The sequence below is a fragment of the Lynx rufus genome, unplaced genomic scaffold (genome assembly GCF_022079265.1).
Source record: "Lynx rufus isolate CCGP_SWC_20201006 ecotype Redwood Valley unplaced genomic scaffold, mLynRuf1.p SCAF_10, whole genome shotgun sequence".
NCBI lineage: Eukaryota > Metazoa > Chordata > Mammalia > Carnivora > Felidae > Lynx > Lynx rufus.
In genome coordinates, this window is record NW_025814824.1 from 80,089,874 (window position 1) to 80,112,555 (window position 22,682).

Here is a 22,682-nt window from a genome sequence, read left to right on the forward strand (position 1 = left end):
CAGAATCCATTTGAACCAATGACCTGAACCTCCCTATAGCTAATTTTTTTATCCCTTCATGCCTATTTTTCTCTCTTCTAACTGTCCCAAATTTAGACAAGTTTAAAGTAATAACCCATCACATCACACGTATATGTAGAAGGGTTTCCTCCAAACACCTGGGAGCTAAACTCGGCAGGGACTATTGCTGGCATCTGGAGGGTGAGGAAAGCAAAGGCACCTGCTTGGAGTGGCATAGGCCATAAACACCAGATTTCTCGGATTGTGTGACTGCGTGCATTAAGTAGTTTTAGAGCGGCTGTACGTTAACTATTTTAATAAGGTCAGTTTGAGGTCATTCCCCATCTTTTACTTCATGGCCCTCAGCTGTTTTTTGCCCCCATGGATCAGGTACTCACACTAGAAAAAAAGTTCCACATCCTGTTGGCGGTAAAGGTGAGAATATTGTGGGGAGAATGTGGGAGGGAGGGGTAGGAGTGGCAGGTGGCCAGATGGAGTCCTGTCATGCCTCCTCAGTTTCCAGGAAACCAAGACCAGAAACCAGACCATTCCTCCCGGTACCCAACAGCTGATAGACGGTTCATTCACCAGGGAGAAGATAGTTAATTTTTCAAAGGGAGCTTTTAAATTATAAATCACACATATTAATTATAACTTTAATATAACAAATGTTATTAAAAGCAGCAATTCAAAACCATAAATCTTTTCAAAGGTGCACAGGGTTATTGTAAGGTCAGTTGGCAGTAATGCAGCTATTATCTGCTATGAATGAAATGCTGGGGTGTGGAGCCAGGGTGGCCTTCCCAGGCCTAACGCTGACTTCCCAAGTGAGGAAGACACCCCCTCCCCTCTTCCGGCCCAGAGCCTCTCTGGAGCTTGAGTAGAGAAGGTACAGGTGCACTGTGGCAGGCCTTGCTCATCCAGTGCTTTCCCAGAAGCCTAGAAAGCCGAAGCCAGGCAGGAAGCCACAGACTGGACGCCGGGTCCCACACCCCTGCTAGGCTGGGGGCTGGCTTCTCGGCTCCCCTTCCATCTGGCCCCAGCGGGGGGGCTTCCGTGGCAGCAGCTGTGGGGCTGAGAAGGGAGAGAACTGGGCCCAACCCCAGCTGTTCCCTGCCTGGGTCCTGCTGGGGAAGCAGAGGGGAGTGGGTGGGCCACGTGCAGGAGGTGAGGTCCCGTGTGAAAGGCACTATAGGAGCTGAGGTTTAAGGCAAGGGGCGTCTGAACAGTCTCAGGGACTCCATGATGCGCACAGCTGGGGAGGGCTGGGCACAGCCACGGAAAAACCAGCTCCCCAGGCCTGCTGCCCCCACTGCCGCCCCTTCGTTCACCCACTTTCGCCTTGCAGCTGGCAGCCTGCAGAACTCAGCCAGGCTGGAGGCCACGGTGGCAGTTGGCAAGGCTGGTCCCCATCTGGTCCACCCCCTGCCCTAGTCAAGGCACTTCTTCCTACTTTCCAATCAAGTGGGTCAGTTTCTAATATCTCTGGAAGCAGCAAAAATGAGGGGTCCCCTCCCCTTCTCATTTTTGGTTTCCCTCCAGATGGTATGAGTTGTAATGTCAGTTCTAAGAATTCTACTTATACCCCCGCTGACAAAGGCTTCCCTTTGGGGGGACTGAACAACACAAGCCTTTTAAAAGTCCCAACCTGTCCCAAAAAGTGATTGTCAGTCTCAGAGTGCGGCAGGGGGTGAGGAAGAGGGTGTGCGCCCTCCACGCCTCCCTGTGGGGTCCTAGCTGGTTCATGGTCAGGACCAAGGGGCCGGAGCTGGACTTTCACAGTTAGTTGCAGCACAGGGCCCCTGAAGAGGGCCACAGGAGAGCAGAGGGCAGGAGCCAGGCTGGCACCGGAGGGAGTGGGGTGCGCGTGTGCGCGTGCGGGTGGTGTGTAGGCCTCGAGGGTGAAAGCGCACGTGTGGATGGCAGCTTCTGTGAGAGTGGGTATCGCTCGGCTGGGTGTGAGGTGGGTCTGGGGGTGGGAGGCACAGGAGACAGCCTGAGGTCTCCTTTCCTCCCCCTTCCTGTCCCGCAAGTTTTTGAGGCCAGGACCTCGGCAACGATGAGGGGGCGGGGCCAGAGAAAGGACCAGCTCTGGGACCTCGGAAGCCGACACCTGCAGCCGTACTAACCGGGCTCTGGTGTTGGTGCCTTGAGGCAGAGACCCAGCCTCTTGGCTCCTGGGATCCCGAGAGCCCCGGGGTCTCTGCCTCACCGGCAGAGGCAGCCTCCCACTCTCACAGCATGGAGGGGCAGCAGAGGGGGGAGGGAAAAGCTCGGAGGGGCGTCCTCTTCACCTTCAGCCATGCTCGAAGGTTCCCGTTCGCACACCGTGGTCCCTGGGACAACCGGCTGCCCGCGGGTCAGCTGTGAAGGACATCCGGTACGGGGACAGCCATGCGCGCGTAGGTGTGTAAACACACCCCCCCCCCCCCAAACGGGGTAGGAGAGAGGTAAAGGGACATAATGGGACGAAGAGAAAGACTTGGGCCTCAGGGAGAAGGGTCCTAGCGCCATGGGGACACACATTCAGTTACAGGTAAACGGTTGGAGGGAGAGTGTGAAGACACTGAGTGACAGCCAGTGGGACCTTAGACACACAGGCAAAGGGGTGGCGAGCCTGACGAGGCCCAAGAGCGGAACAGGCACGCAGAGAGGCGCCGGCCTGGGCCTGGCAGGCAGGCGGGAGGGCCTTTCGGCCACAGGCACTCGCAGCTGTCTTGCTTTCCTCCCCCGCCCGGGCCTGGAGAGAACGGGCTGCCGGCGTCCCCTGGGGCTCGTCAGTAAGGGGTGGTCCCTTCCCACTCCACCAGGTACTGGACCTTGCCCTCGGGCGTGACCCTCCTGGCCAGCACCTGGTACTTCTCCCCACAGGCTAGCCGCCCGGCCGCGCCAAAGTAGTTGGTGATGGAGGACTTCAGGTGGGACAGGGAGGAGTCATCCTCACTGATGCTCTCGAAGGTGTGGCTGTCGACGCCCTCGTCCGGCCGCTCGGGGCCCAAAGCCCCCTCCGCGCTGCTGTCTGAGGGGCAGCGTCCACCCGGCTCGGCTGCCCGCCGTTTTGCCCGCAGGGGCACGTACGCTTTGGCCGCCAGCTTCCTCTTGCGGCTGCCCACTGTCCGTCTGCGTCAGGGTGGGGGGAGGAAGACGGCGGGAACGGGGTGGAACGATGCTGACCAGCCCCTCTCCCTGAGGCCCCTCCCGGGCGCCAGGCACCGGGCCGGGCCCCAGGGGGCTGCAGCATCTCACCACCGTCCTCACCACGGTCCCCACCACGGTCCCAAGGAGGCCGAACAGGAGAAGCCACCAGCGGGCGAGTGGCTGAGCCAGGCATTCAAACCCGGGTGTGTCCGGCTCTAAAAGTGCACACTCTCCACGTAGGACCTCAGCACTGCACGCACAGGTGGAGGGGTGCCACCCTGCGCCTCCCGAGTGCCGCGCGGAGGCCTCGCCTGCACCTGCATCGCGGAGGCCCTTCCCTGGGGAGTCGGAGGGGGTGGGGGATGGGAGGGAGGGACTGACGGGCCTCGTACCCAGAGTCTTGGATTGCAGACAGACAGATGTACGTGGGCGACACACACACACAGACGAAGAGACAGAGAGAGGTGGTGGGGAAACAGAAGAAGAGGCATGTGTTCACAGATGGTTAGAAACAGAAGCCAAGCCCCGGGGAGCTTGTGAGAACCAAAGAAACGAGAGGAAATAACTACAAACCCAGAGGCAGCAAAGGAGACCGACAACTAGAGATGCTCTGATAGACGTCAAGACACAAGAGTCCTCACATACAGTCACAGGAGCCTCCCGTGCTGCCGAGCACCAGCTACTGCCACACAGGCTGCACCCTTGGCTAGGTCCCCAGGCACTTCTGTCCCTTCTCCCAGACCCCAGACCCTGCAGGATGCCATCTTCCCCTCCCTCAGGCTTCCAAATCAGTGGCTCTTTTCCTTAGTGACCCAGAAGACAGACACCAGATTTAGACAGCCAGGAAGCAGGGGACCCTATAGTCAGGGGTAGAGACGGGCAAAATCATGGCAGGTAGAGCCCTAGAACCGAAACTGCTCGGCAACAAGTGTCACATAACCTGCAGCTGATGAAGAGCCACCTGAAGGCCCACATCAGAACCAGATGGTCCCGGGCCCCGAGCTTGACACCCCAGCACACAGAGTGGGCCACACGGCACCAGGGGGAGGCAAGGCGGCGGGGGGACGACGGACAGGGTCCATCCTGCGGGAAGCTCACCTGGAGTCATAGGAGAGGCTGGTGGAAGCCGAACCGGAGGTGCTGGCGGCGTCCGTGGAGTCCACGTCGGAGAAGAAGGTCTGGCCCGAGCTGGCGCTGCGAGGGGGGAGAGGGTGAGCCTGCCGCCGGCCCTCGGCACCCCTTGGGACCCTCCAGTCGGCCCTGAGCGCCGCCCCCTTCCCCCGGCCCATCGAAGGCCCGCCTTCCCTCCACGGCGCTTCCCACCACCGTGCCTGCAGGGGCTGCTCCTCGGCCTGTCCATCTCCTACGCAGCGGCCTCCAGAGCCCGAGGAGCCTCGGGACGCTAGAGGAAGCCTCCCCCCACACCTGCCCCCGTGGCGAGAGGTGCACTAAGGAGCCTGGCCACCGCCACCTGGGTGCTATATAGACCCAAAGGGCTTTCATTTCCAGCACCCGTTCGAGCCTCCTAATAACCACGCGGAAACAGGTGGGAGGTGCAGAGAGGCTGGAGGACCCTGACGCCGCAGTCAGTAATTGGTACGTAGGGGCCGCAGCCCAGGCCTGACCGAAGCCCTTCCTCTCCTTCAGGGAGCACCAGCTGGCCTTTGATACTTCCAGAAACAGAACAGTGGGCTGTGCGTCCCCTCCCCGTGGGTGTACTGAGCATGAGGAGCTGTGGGGATACACAGACAGGAGCACCCAACACAGCCTGGGGAGGGCCAGGGAAGGCTCCCTGGAGGAACGGGAATGCAGGGTGGCCAAAGCAATTCTGGTATATGGTGTGAGGGCAGGGAGAAGCAGGACAGGGGCTGGACAGGTAGGGAGGGCCCAGGCGAGGCGGCCTTTGACCCTGCTCTGGGGAGCTGTCCCTGGGAGCCCCGCACACCTACAGCAGGAGGATGTCGTGCTGAAAGTTCTATCGTGGGAAGACCTGTCAGGCAGCCTAGTCAGTAGGCCTCATGCAGCATGGACCCTTTTAACTGGAATGACCCAAGGGACCTTCCACTCCCTCAAAAGGCTCTCTCGTTTGCCCCTTCCAGAGCCTTCCTTCATTGCCAGGGAATGGAGGTCTCACTGCTTGCCTCTACCCCACGCTCCAGAACAGCCCTCTCTGCCGGGTCCCTCGTCGGTACCTTTTCAAACTCTGAATTTCGTCCAGCGAGAAGTCAAATATGCTGGCCAGGTGGTGGTTGGTGCTCCAGGCTGAGGTAAAGTCACTCTGTGGACACAGGAAGGAGCAGGAGGATGGGTCAGTGAGCATCAGACCCGCCCCCCACAGCACCCTCTCTCTGCTGAGGGCCACACAGGGTTTCTGAGGGCTGGGCCTCCCGAAGCTTAGACTCGTCACTCGCTCTTTATTCTGTCTGACCAGGGAGCCACATCAGACCGGTTCTAGCCCTGTCCCTAGCTGAGCACATGGCCTTCGCAACTCTGGGCCGCAGTTACCTGAACCGCAAAAGGTGGCCAGCGACACCTGCCGTGCTTCCCTGGTAGAGGTGTTGGGAAGCACAGAAGAATGAGATGTTGGCTGTAAAAGCAACTTGCTCGCTGTCAGGTGACAGGGAGGTGTGAGCATCGCTAGTATTCGTCCTCCAGGGAGGGCTGCAGCAAGGATGCGGGGCCAAGGAAAGACTGCTCCGGAGCCCTGGGTCTAGGCTGGGCTCTGCCACTGGCTGAGGTGTGACCTCGGGAAAGTCACTGTCCCTCCCTGGCACTCAGTGTCCCCACTGGACTGTGGAGGTGAGGATATTACCTACCCTGCCCCGCCCCCTTTGGCTTCTCAGGAGAGTTTGGGGAGAGAAAGCAGTCGTGGGAGAGTGTAGGGAGAGAAAGTGGTGGTCTCAAAGTGCCTGGTTTTTGCTTGTTTTGCTGCAGAAGGAACTGGCTTCTCCTTTAAGGGATGTGGGAGAGTCCCTGGGGCCTGGGGTGCTTAGTTTCCTGCATAGGAATCCCTAATTAATGTGCTGACCCTGTGTGTGAACGTGGAGAGCAAGAAAACAAGAAACTAACACTGGGAATAGCATCTTCCAGCAAAAACTTTGATCTTTTTCTTCTATAAACTCGCCTTTTCTGCTGCTGGAATTCGTGAGGCAACAAACTGTGGAGACAGAAAGGGGAGAGGGTGGCTGGGTCAGAGCCTGAAGGCCCGGAGGAAGGAGAGGCAGGGCTGGGCTCACAGCAGGGCGGGTAGGGACAGGCGCTCCTTCACAGGGCTGTCTGGGGAGGGCACATCCTCCAGGCAGCAGGTGTAGGAGGGTGCGGAGGGGGGTGTGGTGGGCAGAAAAGAGGGAAGGATGTTCTGCCCTGGGCGCCCAGGATGAGGGGCTCAGCTTGGCCAGGAGAGCTAGGGACCCCGTACACACTCTCGCTTCCTCTTCCCTCTCTGCCTCAGCTCTAACCCAGCAAGACAGGGCCTCACAATCTGCCTTTCCCTCCAAGCAAGGCAATAGGGGCCGCGGTGGAAGAAATCCCAGATGGGGGATCAAGTCCAGCCGCTGACTGGCCCTCTCAGGGTGCCTCCAGCTGGGCCTAACCAGGTGGAGTTCTTCCCTGCTCGCTTGGATGTCACTGTGGTCTCTGGGCCCACCGCACAGCACATAGGCTGGGGCTGGAGCCAGGAGCAGCGGAGACCCCGAGCTCGGTCCCCAGGCACTGACCCAGGCTTGCTCTTTCCTCTCTTACGCAGCTCAGAGGAGGCCACGCTCTCAGTGGGCACCAGGCCCTTGTCGGGCAGCAGCTTCCCTGGCGGGTTGGGCGGGACCCGGATGCGCAGGCGGAAGATGCATTTCTTCTTCTTGATCTCCTTGCCACAGAGGAACCTGGGGGGAGGGGGTGGACAGGGGGAGGAGAAAGCTCTGGAGTCTGTCGGTCCATCCTCCTGGGGAGGAGAGTCAAGCATTAAAATTACTCTCTGTCTCCCTGGACCCAGGACTGAAATCCAGAGTTGCCCATGGAGATGCTGATTCCTCAAGGCCTGTGGGACCAGGGGTCCCAGGTGGTGGCTGGGGATGTGGCTGGTGGTCCCCCCCATCCTTCCTCTTGCATGTCTGTGGTTCCTGCTGCTCCTCCTCTCCCTCAGCCAGCCCCAAGGTCACCTATCGGAAGTTCCAGCTTTCAGTGGAACTGCTATGGCCAAGACACTGGATCCTGCACCATTCTGGTCTCTGGTCTCCCCAGGGAGACTGGAAACACCTCCAGGTACTTCCCTCATCCTTCCAACACTAGCCGAGCTGCCATGAGGTGAAGAGGTGACTCAGACAGTCCTCCCCCTCAAGAGACTATCTACAGGGAGGGCAGGAAGCCCCACTACTCAAGAATAGTGAGAAGGCAGAAGGAATATAGAGTGGCTAATTCTGTCTAGCGAAGTCTGGAGAGGTTTCACAGAAGCAGGGACCATGTCCTATTCCTCCCTGTGTCCTCAGCATCCACAAAGGGCTGACGCAGAGTAGCAGTTCAATAAACAGTTGTTCCTGGGGGCGGCTGGGGGGCTCAGTCGGTTAAGGGTCCAACTCTTGGTTTCGGCTCAGGTTGTCATCTCACGGTTCATGAGTTCGAGCCCTGAGTAGGGCTCTGTGCTGAGTGTGGAGGCTGCTTGGGGTTCTCTCTCTCCCTCTTTCTCTGCCCCTCCTTCTCTCCCTCTCTCCCTCTCTCGAAAACAAACAAACGTTTAAAAAACAAAGTTGTTCACGGAACAAATGAGTGAAATGGATGGAAGAGCATCCCAGTCAAACAGAGGGATCTGAGCAAAAGCACTGAGTGGGAGAGCAGTGCATTCAGAATGGCTGACACCCAGAATAAAGCAAAGAATCAGTGGCAGAAGGAGTGGGCAGAGTCTCCTCATAAGAGGCCTTGAATGCCGTGCTCAGGAGCCTGGGCATTCTGTGCAGGAGTAGCAAGGGATGTGCCAGATGTAGGTTCTGAGGAGTCAGAAGTCTAGAGGGGAAAACATGGTGCTGGGGACAAGCTAGGAGGCTGTGGCCCACCCAAGAGATGATGAATGGAACCTTCAGTGCCTGGCCCAGAACCACAGACGGCCAGAGCAGGACGGGCCCTCAGAGATCAGGGGTGTACCCCCTGTGGAGCCGAGCCCAGGGCCAAAATGCATCAGGTCACTGGAGTGCTCAGGGGAGGCATCACAAAGGAGGTGGAGTGCTCCCTGGATCTTGAAGAATGGGTGGGACTCATCTAGTCAAAGAGAAGGGGCAGGACACCCAGGCTGGAGCACAGGCTGAGCAAAGACCACGAGGCCAGAAGATGCTTTACACCCAATCCCACCTGTCGGGGCGGGGGGGGGGGGAGGGCCCATGCACGCGCTCCCTTCCCTGCACGCACCGGCTTTTGTAACTGTTGAGCGCATTGAGGAGATGCGGTCCTCGGTCCGTCACGGGGGTGCTGGTGAGCTGAGGGAGAGCAGCCAGCAGGATAGTCAGACCCAGGCACATGGGGGCCCCTGTCCCCTCCCTGAAATCTCCGGGTGAGGACCCTGACTTCCTCCAGGATTCCAAATCTTTTCACCTCTCTGAGCTCACTTCTCCCTCTGGAAATGGGGAGAGTAACTCCCGTCCTAGATGTATCAGGAGCTTTAAAAATGCCCATGCCCTTGACCCAGTAATGCCACGCCATGGGATCTATCACAGAGATCTAACGTGAAACACAAAGCTTTAAGTACAAAAATGGTCACTGCAGCGTCGTTCCTAATGACGGCCAAATATGAAACGTGGGCAAGAAACCACCTGCCCAACAGGAAGGAAAGCACTAAGTAAACCATGCTAGAAACCAAGGAAACCATTAAAAGTGTTGATGAAAACTCTTTCTGGAATATGGAAACGTATTTATGATATAATATGAATTGAAAAAAAAGATGATTTAAAATTTTACTTACTGTATAACCTAAGCCAAGGAAAAAGGAAAAACAGACACAGAAGAAAGGATGGAATACATTAGTAGCAGTTGTTTCTGTGTGGTGTGATGGGTAGGTGACGTTTTAAAGTCTACTTCCTTATGCTTTTTGGCATTTAACAATTTTTCTGTCAGGAACATGTATGTTCTTTTTACATATCAGAAAAAAAGTTATTAAAAATACCAGCTCTATCTGTCTTTTAAGGCTTTACAACACGTATAGCTTTTATAAATTATCAAACACCATAAATGAAGATGTTGTTATATGAAAAGCTTTTGCAAAGCATAAAGGGTCGTCCTTTTTAAAAAAATTGTTTTTGGTAAATTCCTGTCTCATCAAAGAAAGATTTCTGGCAGTCAGTAGAGAATATGCCCCACTCTGGATTGGTAGAGAGGACTCTTAAGGCTGCCGTTAGGGAAAAGCGGGCACGGCCCCACCATGAGAGAGGCTGGGATGCCCTGGCTCCAATCCTGGCTCAGCCCCAAAGCTGTGCTGGCCACCTCTGACCTCCTGAAAGTCTGTGGTTTGTTACTTTACTGCCCAGCTCCCAGGCTCGCAGGCTCCCGCTGACCACTTCTGCTATTCAGAGTAAGATCAGCAGAGGGCAGGCCCACTTCACTTTCCACTACAGCCAGGTAATCTGGAGCAGGTCCAACATCTCTGTAGGGAGCCCTGTTGCAGCCAGATCCACCCCCGGCCCCCTGCTGCTGAGTCAGGGTGGCCCCAATCCGCTGCTGAGTCAGGGTGGCCCCAATCCGCCCGCTGCCAAAACCCGGGTCAAGGAAGCCCCTCGCAGGGCAAGGGCTCAGAGGCTTGGACCAGGGGATGTGGCAGCTGCAAGGCTCTAGGTCTTTCTCCCAGCCAACAGCCCTTGCGGGCAGGTGGTGCTGCCGAAGGGTGAGTCCTCAAAAGAGACCCCGACACCAGTCCTGCACTGTGTGACCCTGGGCAAACCTCTCACCTCTCTGGACCTCGGTAAGCCCACTGTGGAATGGGCTCTGGCCGTTCTGCCTTCCCGTGGCCCTGCATACCTTGCCAAGCTGCAGGAGCTCCCAGTGGTGGTTGACAAAGGCCAGAATCTCCTCAAAGTCAAAGTACTTCTTCTTGCTCTGCACCCCCAGGTTGTAGAGGGCCAGGTGAACCACATCCACCCTGGGCAAGGGGGCGAGTAGGTGGGGCTGGGGTGAGGCGGCAGCCTGCCCAGCCCGGGCTGGAGCCTCCGGGGCCCAGGCTGAAGGGCAGGGGCAAGGCTGGGACCTGGTGGCTGGAAATGGAATTGTTCCCGGAGGGAGGTGGGAGCGGAGCAGCTGGGAGGGGACAGGGGTGGGCCTGGCCGAGCGAGCCCCCCCGTCTCACCATCGCAGGGGCAGCCGCTCGATGTACTCCGGGCCCTGGTTACACACGGAGCAGAAGAACAGGTAGAACCTGGAGGAAGGTGGAGAGAGGCCTGTGGTGGCAGGGGCTGACACCCCACCCTGGCCCAGCCCTCGCCCACCCTTGCTCCCCACCGGCCTTCCCACAGTGAGTGCTGTCCTCGTTCCAACGACTAGTGGTCCCTGCAGGAGGCAGCGGCTAGGACGGGGCAGGACACAGACCACACAATACTTCCCGACCTTCCCCTATGCCAAACTCTTTCCCAAACGCCGTTATCCCAGAGTGTGGCTGAGTTCAGAGCCAGCTGAGCTAGGCTGGGCTGCAGTGGGCACCCTCTTCCCCTCTGAGACACACACACACACCCACGTGCACACACACGCAATCACAACCCTGACACACCAACCAAGACACGCAATATCTGGTGTGACACACAGAAGCCTTCTGTTAGCTTAGCCCCATTCATTAGAAGCCAGATCAATCATCCAGCTCCCAGTGGCTCCTCTAGTAGCCTGGGTAAGGGTGAGGCAGGGCCTCCTGCATCCCTCCCCCTCCGCCCAGACTCAGGAAGGGACTGGGGCTTAGGGGAGGTGGGGCTTTGTCTAAGGTCCCCGACAAGTCAATGGCAACTGGGGCTGTGGTCCGGCACAGCCCTCTACTGAGAAGGCCTCCCTCACCCTGAGCCGCCTCCCATAGACAGGCACCCACCTCACAGACCCCCACCTGCGTAGGGCCTGGCAGGCAGTCTGAAAGAGCCACCGCCACCACTGTCCCCTGTCCCCTCAAGGCTGAAGTGGATCAGATTAGCACCTACCGGTCTCCGAACATCATGGGCTCATTGAGGCACTGGGTGCAGGCCTCGTGGAACCACTGCCTGCACCGGTAACACTGCAGCATCCGCAGGTACCATCTGGAGAGCCAGAGGAGCCAGGGTCAGCCAGGCCCACACTGCTAGCCAGGCATCAGCCTCCGCAACCTCTCCCAACACAAACTTGCACTCCACCGGGGGAAAAGGAAGAGAACTCACAGTTACCGAGCACTTAGGCTGGGCCTGGGGGAGGTCCAGGGAGCAGGCATATGCTACATTGTTTGATCTCACCCTCTGGTAAAAGATGGGCCACTGCCCTAATTTTATAGACTCCGAGCTTAAATGGCTTGCTCAAGGTCACTCAGGAAGCAAACGGTGGATGGTGATTCAAACCCTGGCCTCCCTAACTTCAAAGCCTGCCCTCCTCATGACACAGTTGGAGCCCCCATCTCTGGACTGGGCCCCACATACAGCTTCTCAAAAACTACCGCAATGGAAAGGTCTGCCCTAGAGACTTGGCAGGAATATAATGGCTCCTGTAAGCTCCATGGGCAGCGCCATGTCTGCTTTTTCTCACCCAATACTGTATCTACCCTGTCATGGCCATTCAACAACTATGCACTAAATATGAACAAAGAGCAAAGTGGTATTTCCTCACTGACAACCGATGCTTCATTCATAACTTGTCAGGTGCGGTCCATGGACCGTGAACATCAGAATCACCTGGGGTCCAGGTTAAAATACGAGGATTCCTTGGCCCACTCCAGACCTACTCAATCTTTTGCGGGGCGGGGGGGGGGGGGGGCGGGCGGGAGATGCACTGAGAACCACTGCCTCAATTCTGTTAAGGTCTCTATAAGCATTTCTTCCTCTGTTATCCCATAGACCTCCCCACACCCAGGGAAGTTGATGGGGCCAAGGTAATTAATCCCTTGGCCTGCTAGGCTGGATAAGCCTAGCTAGGCCTGCTACCCTGCTAGGCTGGATACGCCCAGCCTCCAGATACCTACTGGTTGTCAACAGAGCTTGGGTCTAAGATTCAGGACTTTAGGGCATCCCATACGGATATGTCCTGAGGGCAGAGACCCCATCTGTCACTTCTGTGGTTCCTGCCACAAGGTCTGGTGCAGTCAGGCCAAGAGAGCAGGCTCAATCCCCCATGGCTACGGGGAGGCCCAGGCTGGCAAGGAAGAATCAATCAAAGACTCCTGTCCTATAGTCAGGGCAAGAATCCCGTCCACAGCATCCCTGACATATGACCCCCTACCCCTGCTTGCACACTTCCAGGCCAAAGTACTTTAATGCCTCACCGGCAGCCTGTTTCATTGGCTCGGACAAGAGCAAGGTTTACCTTCAATTCCATGCGCCAGCAGTAACAGCTAACATTTATTAAGTGCCTTCAAGTAACAGGCACTGCATGAGCCTTTATGTGAATTAATCTAATCGCGCCCTGTCCACCACACCGTATAGCGGGAAAACTGCGATGAGGACTGCACTCAGGGGCTGCACACAGCCCCAAGGGGCTGGGAGGATCTGGACACTTGGGGCTAGGCTCTTAGCCGCGCTTCCACACTTCCTTCCCTTCCTGGAGCCACATAGCCTGAGCTCCAGCCTCGCTCCCTCGGGCCCCGCCCCTCCGCGGAGCCCCCGCCCACCTCCCCGCCCCCGGAGGCCCCGCCCCCGCGGCCTTACTCTCCGGGCCCGCCGCAGTAGCAGTAGCACTGCTGCTGATTGGTGCGGTGGGGCGAGTCCCACTCGAGCTCCTCCGGCTGGTAGGACAGCACCATCTTCACGGCCTGAAGCGTCCTGGCGATGGCGCCCTTCTTCAGCGCGCCGCCTTTCTGCGGGGAGATGAGGGTCCGGCTCAGCGGCGGGGTCCCGGTGGGGGGTGGGGGGCGAGGCCACACAGGTCTGCGTGCGGCCAGCACGGGGGAAACGCTGACTCGGGGACCCGCAATTACTCCAACGTTGTCAGAAACGCAAGAAGCTTTTTCTTATCGATCCCAAATCTATGCTCTCTCCATCCCAGAAAGATCTCTATTAACAACAGTATTAGTAGTCGCACGCTGCAAGAAAGGTGACAATAATAACCAATAGGTACTGAGGGTGGCTGCTTACATGGATTTTGTCTTTTGATAGTAGAGCACCATTTATTGGGGGCCACCTACCCCTGGCACCAACCCATATCCATTTTACCATTGTGGAAACAGGCTCGGGGAGGCTAAGGAACCCGGCCAAGGACATAACGCTCCCTGGTCAGTGGCAGGAGGGCTGTCTGCCTCCAAAGTGCAGGCTCTGTGACCTGCCGTCAGGTGGGAGCCCAGGGAGTCCAGGCTCCCAGACTGGCGTGGGGAAAGGCAGGGGCTGCAAGGGGGGGAGGGCTCACCCGCACAGCCAGGGCGAAGATGCACCGTCGGCAGAACCAAGGTGTGAGCAGGGGCCGGTCGGCACTGCCTGCTATAGGGATGTGGCACTGCTGGTGGTAACCTGAGGAAGAGAGGGGGCTGCTGAGCGCCCACAGGGAAGCACTGACCCCAAGCCAGGCAGCCCAAAGGCCACAGGGCTGGGGAGGGTGGCAGCAGCTAGGAGGAGCCCGGTGCCTGCCAGCTGCCAGGGCACTGGCAGGCGACGCTCGCCAAGGCAGCCAAGTTGGCGTCCAAGCAGGCGACTAAAAGACAGCCTGGGCCCCAGTAGGGGAGGCACGACAACCTGGCTTAAGCCTTTGTGCCCCATCTCTCCACCCTCCTCTCTACTGGGTTAGGGGAAGCTCCAAACTGCATACCTTGTCTCACTTTCCTGGAGCCCCAGCTCCCCCCCAGGGGTCACTTCCCTGGGCCCTCATTCCCATGGACTGGCCCCCTGTCACTCTGGAGCTCCAAGAGGAACGGGAAGCCGGCTAAGGTCCCAGTAGCAAGGCATATGCCACTTGGGGCCGGTGCGGGTGGGGGCCTCCCATGTGCCCTGCTCACCACACTCACCCAAGCCACACTTCCCACAGATGAGGATCTCATTCAGCGGCCCTGAGGTCTTCCCCAGGCAGATGTTGCACTTGGGCTCCTCCCCTGGAACACCAGCTGAAAGGGAGAGAGGGAGGCCCTCGGGGTCAGGTTCTGCTCACTCGCAGGACTTAGAAGAGTTTAAAAAAATCACCCTCCAGTTCCTGAGCCTCTACTGGACGTGGCGCTGGGCCCCATGGGCCAACTCACTGAATCTCAACTACTCTGAGGTACCTATTATCATTAGCCCATTCTAAAGGTGGGGAAATTGGGGCTCTGAGAAGTCCCAGAAGTAGGAGAGGTCGGATTCAAACCCATGGCTCTTTAACGTCAACTCCTTTGTTCTTTCTGACCATATCACGCTGCCTCTCCTGCCTAATTTAGCTTGTTTGTTAAACAAAATTTTATGTTAATAATAATAGAATGTTCTAATGAAACTCCATGTTCTTACCAATAATGAAGAACTCATAGCCAGTCTTGCTTTGCCTATATTCCCACCCACTTTTTCCTCCCGTATTATTCTGAATCACTTCCCAGATACCTAATCATTTTCTGAAAATATTTCAGTATGTATCTCTGAAAGATTAGGATGTTCTTTTAAAAAACAAAAACATAACTACAGTGCCTTTATTGCACCTAAAAATTAAAAACGGTTTCTTACTCTCACCAACAAATTCGGTGACTATTCACATTTCCAACTGTCTCTTATATAAAAATATAATAAGTTCAAGTATGTTCAACTGCTTTTTTTATTAGCCTTTTTTTTTAACATTTATTTATTTTTGAGCGACAGAGCACAAGCAGGGGAGGGGCGGGGAGAGAGGGAGACCCAGAATCTGAAGCTGCACAGAACTGTCAGCACAGAGCCCGAAGCAGGGCTCGAACCCACAAACTGTGAGATCGTGACCTGAGCTGAAGTCGGATGCTTAACTGACTGACCACCCAGGTGCCCCACAAATGTGTTCAACTGCTTCTAATCTACAAGTTCTTTCTCATCTCTTTTTTTCTCTGCTTTTTTTTGGGGGGGGGGAGGGGTGGTTATTGTTGAAGAATAAGTGTATGTGTGAAAGGTTTGCGTGAATAAATTAATACATTTTGAAACATATTTCTGTCTGGTTCCCCCCAGCCAACTAAAAGTTTTGTTAAGGGCAGAAATGGTAGCTGCTCCTCACGATATCCCCAGGACCTCATAAAGTGTGTGGCACATAACACATGGTCAAGACATGTTTGTTGAACATGAACACGCAGTCTCTTGCCTCTTATCCCACAATACGTCCCCAGGCAGGGGCTGCACTAAGCCGGCACTGGCTTCAGGAAGTAAAGCCACTGATATAAACCAATAAAGCAACAAGCTTAAGTAATCGATAACTACGGCTTGCTCAGCCTTGTGCTCTCATCTTGGGCACAGCCAAGGACAGGGCCCCATCCTGCCGGTGAGGCACAGTCGTCTGGAGGGGGGAGACAAGCCGTTCCCCAGGGGCGGTGGCACACGTGTGGTCCCTGGCACGTGCTGGACCTTCTACTCAATGTCTGCTGAGGGGTCTTTCTCACCTGTTGGCTCTCTGGGTCTTCAATAAGAGGGTAACTTGGGAGAAGAGCTCCTCATTGCTTTGGATCTCTGTATTATAAATTGAGGGTGAGGGGAGCTTGGAGAAGAACCTCCAAGTCTACATTAGCCACAACATCTTAGAGAAAAGGGCAGTTTGGAATCTCTACAAACTGGCTGGGTTCTGCGGCCTCTACTTGGCAGGCTCCTTGAGATCATTTCTTACAGTAACAAATTATTTAGAGACTGCCTCCCTGTAACTCCGGAGCACTGGGCTAAGAGTTTTACGTGGAGTCTCACTTAACCACCCTGAGAGTCCAGTATTTTTATCATCTCCTTATTGTTCAGATGAAGAAACAGGCTCAGAGAGGTGTTGTCACTTGCCCAACGACACGCAGCTAGCCAGCAGCAGAGCTAAAACTTGGTCCAAGGTCTACTGAGTCTCCGCTTGGAGCTCCACGTTGGAAATATGAGAGTGCCGTGACTGCTGAGCGAGGTCTGTCGTGTCCGTGGGAAGGGACAGCGGTGGCAAGACAGGAAGATGTCAGCTCTCCGAGTGCAGGGGTGGCACCCAGCCCAGCTCCCTTTCGCCCCCGAAGCTGGTCCAGCCCTGCGTAGGCATGATCATCTTCACCCTGCCTGGTCCGTCTCTGCTCTCCTGGCTTTCCACCGAGGCTAGAGCTGCCTCCGCTAGGTTTCCTCACACGAGGGTACGGCACACTGTGCTCACGTCTAGAGGTGCCCGTCTGGATTGCCTGGACCCCTCCCCGTTCCTAGCCCCAGACTGACCCACAGCTTCGTGCAGCAGGGGGTGAAGCACAGCAAGAAAGCAGACACGGGCCCGAGACCCATCCCAGTTCTCCCGGCACCTTCCCGAACCACCTTCTCCGCCTTTCTGCCTCCCTTGTGACAGGGGAGACATGGGAGTAATCAAGGGCATGACAGATGTCAGAAGCCCTTTTCCGTGTAAAAACACAACCGGCCACCTTACCATCTTCTCAGGTGGGCTTGGTGGGGAGTGGGGAGACAAGGCCAGGTGCCAGGAGTGTAAGAGAGAAGGACAGGAGGACAAAACGGAAGTGGAGGAGGAGAGAGGGCCAGGGACGGGGCAGGGGGCCCAAGCTCTTAGGAGTACTCACCATGCTGTATGTCCTTCCACAGGACCCAGTATTTGGAATTATCTTCAAAAGTCACCAGGCAGCTCTGCTTAGAACTACTGACCTGGGGCACGGAGAGGGAGGGGTAACGTGAGAAAGTGGCTGGGGAAAAGCCACTGGGACGTGGTCTTCCTCTCCCATTTCTGCCCCTGCAGGACAGAGAGATTACACCCACTCCTTGCGCTCCAGAAAGCAGAGCTGGGCTGGAAGGGGAAGGAGGACAGCAGTTCCTGGTAGTGCGCGCCCAGTTCCTGGAGCCGCACGGTCAGGGGCCAGGGGACCACAACTTGGTGGAAATGCTGAGGACAGCACAGGCCAGGTGGTCATCTGAGATCCTCTCCAACCTGCCTTTGTTTTGTTCTGTAGGATCGCAGGGCTCTTTTCTAAAGACCTGGTTGGATGATGTTGGCCCTAAGGATGGCACCTGCAAGAGCAGACTCTGGCTCCTTCCACGTTCATCTTTGGAGGATGAGGGGGATGAAGGGAGGCCTAGGCCAGAGGATGAGCAGAGAGGCTGAGCCTCAGAACTGGGGCCCGGGAGGAAAGGTTTACCCTCTTGATCTTCCCGAGGTAATACAGTCCATCCGTCCAGCGGCACAGCACATACTGGCCCTCCGTCAGCTTGGACATCAGGTCTTTGAAGTTGTTCTTGGCTTTTGCCAGAGCCCCCTTGTTGGGGAGGTGGCTGGTGGCACCATAGGAGTCCCGAGCGCCTGGGTCCAGAGCGCGATTCTCCATCAGCTTCCCCTGACACTGGAAGAGAAAGAGAACAGGGTTTTTACTCCTCGCTCCCCTGCTCCAAAAGTCCATCCGGGGAAGGAAGGAGACTACCACTTACGAAACCCGGGCTATGTGCCAGGCACTTCTATTATCTCACTGGAGCCTCATGACAACCCTGCGAGGGAGACATTATTACTCCCATTATACACAGAAACTGAGGCTTGGCAAGGGAAAGTGGCCAGTGGGGCAGAGGCAGAGCCGAGATTCATAACCAGGTGGGCTGATTCTAAACCCCACCTCTCTTTCCCACCCATACCATGCTGCTTTCTAAAGACAACGAACCCCTCAACCATCCACAGAGTGGTCTCTGCACCCAGGGGGCCTGAATCCCAGGCTTAGGACCCTGAAGCTCTCTCCCTTAAGCAAACGGGCTATCTGAGTGGAGGGTCTTCTCCAGGGGAGCAGCGGAAAGTTTTCACTCTCCCCCCTCTCTGCCCCTGCCCTGAGATCTGGCCCAAGGAAAGTCACCTAGGAAGGAAAATTCCTAGCTGGCTTGTGACCCGGTATAGACTGGCCACCTGTGTCTTTTGTAATCCCCCTTTCTGTTCTCAATTGTGGGGTGATTTAATGAAAACCAATTCTGGGACATTTAAACTCACTATGCTTCTACTCAGATGCAAATGTGCTCCACACAGTGAAGTCATTGCTGGTCACTCTCTGCACACCTGTCTCTCTCACCATCCTACGACATGTGCCACTGCCCCAATGCTCTCTTCTTTCTGTTAATGGTACCACTGATGGTCCCCAGAACCCGAGCATCTTTAGACTTCTCCAACCAGTGAATTGCCACAGTCGGCCAACTTCAAGCCTAGTGAATTCTGGCATCTGGCCCCTCTCTTCCAAGCCCATTTTGGTTCAGGTCTCTTTTGCTTGGGCCATTCATTCATTCATTCATTCGGTAACTGGTTCGGAAGGCTCACTTATGCTGGGTACTAGGAAGGGGAATGAGACACCAGCGCCCAGTGCAGGTCACTCCCTGCTTTCCTGTCTCCTACCAGACTCTTCCCCAGGGCCCCCAATTCCCTTTCTTAGGCTCCCTTCCAGAAACCTTCTGTGGCTCCCCCATGTCTTCTGCTGGCATTGAAAGCCTTCCCCAAGGCCCCTTCCTCCCCTCTCTGGGCTGACCTGGCTCAGTGCCCTTCCACACACTCCCTGCTGAGCCAAAACACAGCCTTGCACCTCCTACTCTGGTCCCCTCCCCCCCGCCGGCCATGGCACCGGCACCTGGTGTTACAATTATTTATAGACAGGGAGAGAATTCTGTGTGTTTTTCTGTGTGAGTGCATGTGCCCTCCCGTGAGATTGGGCTTGATGATGTCTGCAGCAGTATGTCAGTGTGTACATGAAATGAAATACATGCATGCGCATGTCAGGGGCCATGGGGCAGGCAGGGCACTGTTGGGGTCTTGGCCCCCCAGACGATAGTGTGGCCACGTTTCCCTCCACCCCACACACCCATTCTGCCTTTTTCTGGACGGCAGGCCATTCTGCCCTTTTCTGGACAGCAGGGCAGCGCAGGCATTGGGCAGGGTCAGCGCTCTGAATCCCTGCCTTCTCCCTGCCTTCTCCCTGCCACCTGGCTCCCAGGCGCTGCGAAGTCCCCGCCCGCCGGGCCTGGGCCCCGGGCCGCGGCAGGTTCACAAACTGACACTTCCTCCCCCCTCGCGCCGTTGGGAGCCGGCCCGGTCGCCGCGCCCCCACTGGCCGGGCGGGGGCCCCCGGGTGGCGGCCCCCTCCCCGCGCCTCCATCCTCCCGGGGCGGGCCCCTGCGGGCTGTGATTGGCTGATTCAAACCCATCTGCAAAGAAATGCCTGTTTGCGGGTTCCCGTCGGCGTCCAGTTCAAATCCGCGGCACCCGGAGCGCGGGGCCGGGCGGGGGCAGGAAGCGAGGATGATTCATGCGCCGGGGCCTCTCCCAGGGCAGCCGTTGGCTTTTTAAAAAAGGGTGTTCAGGAGGGGGAAAAAAAAAAAAACAAAACCTTGCAGAGGTACCCCCTTCGGGTTCAAGCGCTCCTCTCTTCAGTCGCTCCGACGCCAAGCCTCCCCCGTCCCAGTCCTGCTGCAGCCTGACTTCGGACGTGAGCAAAATCCCAAATGCCCCCGTCGGTCTCCACCCCGCCCCACCCCCCGCCCCGAACGGGAAAAGTCAAGATTTGGGGCTAGGGAGCAGCGACCTGTCACCCACGCCCCCCTAAGGCTCGGGGACTCGGGCGGGGCTCCCCGGCCCCGCGGACGCCGCTCGCCCCCGTCCCAGCCCCAGGCGCGCGGCTCCCTGGGACCCCAACCCCCCCCACCCCGACCCCCGGAGGCGCTGGGCCCGCCGCAGTCCGGGGAGATTTCGAGAAGAGGGATGTGTGCCGGGAGCGAAGCGTGTGGCGGGGAGTCCCCGCTGAGCTTACCGCGAGCCTGCGTGTCGGCCGGTCCCACTTGGAGTCTGGCCACCAGACGCATCGGCGGCGGAGGCGGCTGCGCGCGGCCCGCGGCTGCCCGGCCGAGTGTCCGCCCGTGGGGCCGGGGTCGGGGTCTCGGCGGGGGCGGGGCGGGGCGGGGGCGCCGCGGGGAAGAGGGGGGGGAGGCGGGGGAGGGAGGGGCCGGGGCGCTCAGGAAGGGGCCCCCCGGGCGCGGGGCGCCATCTTTTTCGCGTTTTCCCGCGAATTATTGACGTCCCGCTTATGTAATTAGCGGGGGCCGCGCCGGCCTCGCCATTGGAGCCCGCGGCCGCGGGGCCCCGCAGCGCCTCCCGCCCGCGCCCGCCCCCGCCCCCGCGCGCCCCCGGCCCCCGCGCGCGCATCCCCGCCGCCCCGCGCGCCGGGCGCAGGCACGCGGCGCGACAGCACGGGGACGCGGAGCCCGCCGCGACCCGGCCACGCCGCGGGCACACGCGGAAGCACCGCCCCGCGCCGCTGGAGGAAACACACTACGCAGCGCGCGGGGCGCAGACCTCCCGCTGGCCCAGACGCGCGGCGGGGAGGTGCGGACGCGCACTGGCTGCGGGCGGGGACGCAGGCCCGGGGCGGCCGGACGGGATTCACACACGTAAACACGCAGCAGCCGGCGCTCGCCGCGTGGACAGTCGGGCCGGAGACCAGCACAAGCATAACGTAGATCCACAGCGCACGCAGCACAGACCCAAGTTCCCGACACACGGTACACACGGCACACAATGGAGACACAGACTGGACACAGATACAAGGAGAGACACAGAGTGTGCTCGGCACGGACACACAACGGAACATGCACGTAAGGTAGACAAACAACAGGCCCACGACACCAGACGCATGGCACACGAACACAACGCACAGGAACGAAAACACAAAGATAGAATCGCGAATACATACCAGGCACACACACACAAAGTCTAAATAAATGGCACACCGTGAAAGAGAACACACAGGGTCATAGGAATAGCTGACTGAGGCACTGGACATGACTCCAGTCACCTAGAGTCCTTGCCCTGGGGAGGGGGGGGGGTGCAGACTTGTCCGTATCCAGACTCACTCTGTGGGGGTGGGGTGAACACTTGCAAACAACCCCCCACCCCATCCCTCAGCCCTCCTCTGACCTGCTACCGTGGCGTTCTGCAGACACTCCGTGGAGTCTGGGGGCAGTGTGCACATCGTGGGTGTGGTCAGTGGGCATCCGCATCCCAGCCTTCCATGTTCACTGTCAAGTTGCCCACCATTGGCTCTTTGCCTCCCCGCCTTGGGCTCTGATCTCTCCGGCTGGCTGGCTCTGCCTTCGGGATGCCAGTGGCGGAGATTATGGAAGTAGAAGCTTACCTCTGGGTCTGAAAAGCCAGCTCCACTAATTGCTGGCCGTGGGACCCTGAGTTTCCTTATCTGAATAGAGTTGCTGTGAAGATCAGAGTTGACATTTGCACAGTCCCTGGCACCCTGCGATCCTTGTAGTTTCAAGGAATTACATATTCATTGAGTGCACCCTGGGGGGACCTAGAGCTTGGAGCCACGGGGGGCCACAGTCTCAAGGGGGAATCAGGCTTTGACACAACACACACATACAAATATGAGGGGTGTGGTGCAGTGATCCAGAAGTGGAATTGGGAGAGTCCAGGCTTCAAATCCAGCTCTGCCTCTGGGCCAGTATGGGATCTTGGGTAAGCGAGTAGCCCTTTGGGCTGTGTTTCCACATCTGTCCAAAGGAGTTGTTAACACCACCCCATCTCAGGCTGTTGCATGGATGAGGTTAAAATCAGACTATGAATGAAGGTTAAAATAACATAATGAAGGAGCAGGTACATTTGTAAAGGAAAAGGTATGCAAAGCGAGTTTTTTAAAAAAAATATTTAGTTGAGAGAGAGAGAGAGAGACAGAGTGTGAGTGGGGGAGGGGCAGAGAGAGAGGGAGACACAGAATCTGAAGTAGACTCCAGGCTCCAAGCTGTCTTCACAGAGCCCGATGCGGGGCTCGAACCCACGAACTGTGAGATCATGACCTGAGCCAAAGTCGGTCACTTAACTGACTGAGCCCCCCAGGCACCCCTAAAGCGAGTTGCCAAAACAGTACAAATTAGGAAATAATAAATGCCACCAGAAAAGTATGATGGCACCAGTGATTACTTAGAGGCAGCTCTGACTCTGAATCGAGAAGAGAGTATAAATTTCACGGGGAAAGTGGCAGTAGGTAGAATGCAGAAATAGGGAGGTGAGCCTTCCAGGAGGAGGGAACAGCATTGCAGAAAGCCTGGGACAGAGAAGGTTGTGTTTATGGGGCTGGAGTTCAGGTGGATGGAGGGAAGCAGTGGAAGGTGAGGTTGGAAGAGAAAGAAAGTGGAGCTGAGTTTGGGGTTGAACTTGATTTACGGCCCACAGGCAAACCAGGGCCACTAGCAAGGTTACAAGCTAAGCTTTGGATGTTATAGAGAGAGCTTCGGGAAGTGCCATGATCTGAATTTGCTTTGGGATCCGGC

The 22,682-nt window shown here is 57.3% G+C and overlaps 1 protein-coding gene across 1 annotated transcript; it reads right to left on the reverse strand.

Moving 5' to 3' along the window:
• Nucleotides 1–642: 642 nt before the first annotated feature.
• PHF19 (PHD finger protein 19) lies at nt 643–20,336 on the reverse strand. Its single transcript, XM_047068782.1, has 15 exons — nt 20,156–20,336; nt 17,528–17,728; nt 16,958–17,039; nt 14,255–14,350; nt 13,663–13,763; nt 12,969–13,117; nt 11,283–11,378; nt 10,454–10,522; nt 10,129–10,249; nt 8,530–8,597; nt 6,855–7,016; nt 6,208–6,295; nt 5,331–5,416; nt 4,237–4,332; nt 643–3,120 (listed from the first exon to the last, which is right to left on the reverse strand). Exons 2-15 carry the CDS (start codon nt 17,711–17,713, stop codon nt 2,778–2,780), a joined length of 1,743 nt encoding a protein of 580 aa, XP_046924738.1. The 5' UTR covers nt 17,714–17,728; nt 20,156–20,336; the 3' UTR covers nt 643–2,777.
• Nucleotides 20,337–22,682: the final 2,346 nt, after the last annotated feature.

Coding starts and splice junctions, on each gene's coding strand:
- PHF19 (XM_047068782.1), bottom strand. CDS start 17,713: ATGGAGAATCGCGCTCTGGACCCAGGCGCTCGGGACTCCTATGGTGCC. Junction 7,017..8,529: donor CTCAACAGTTACAAAAGCCG/GTGCGTGCAGGG, acceptor CCCTCCCCCCAG/GTTCCTCTGTGGCAAGGAGA. Junction 6,296..6,854: donor AGAGGAAAGAGCAAGCCTGG/GTCAGTGCCTGG, acceptor CTGTCTCCACAG/TTTGTTGCCTCACGAATTCC.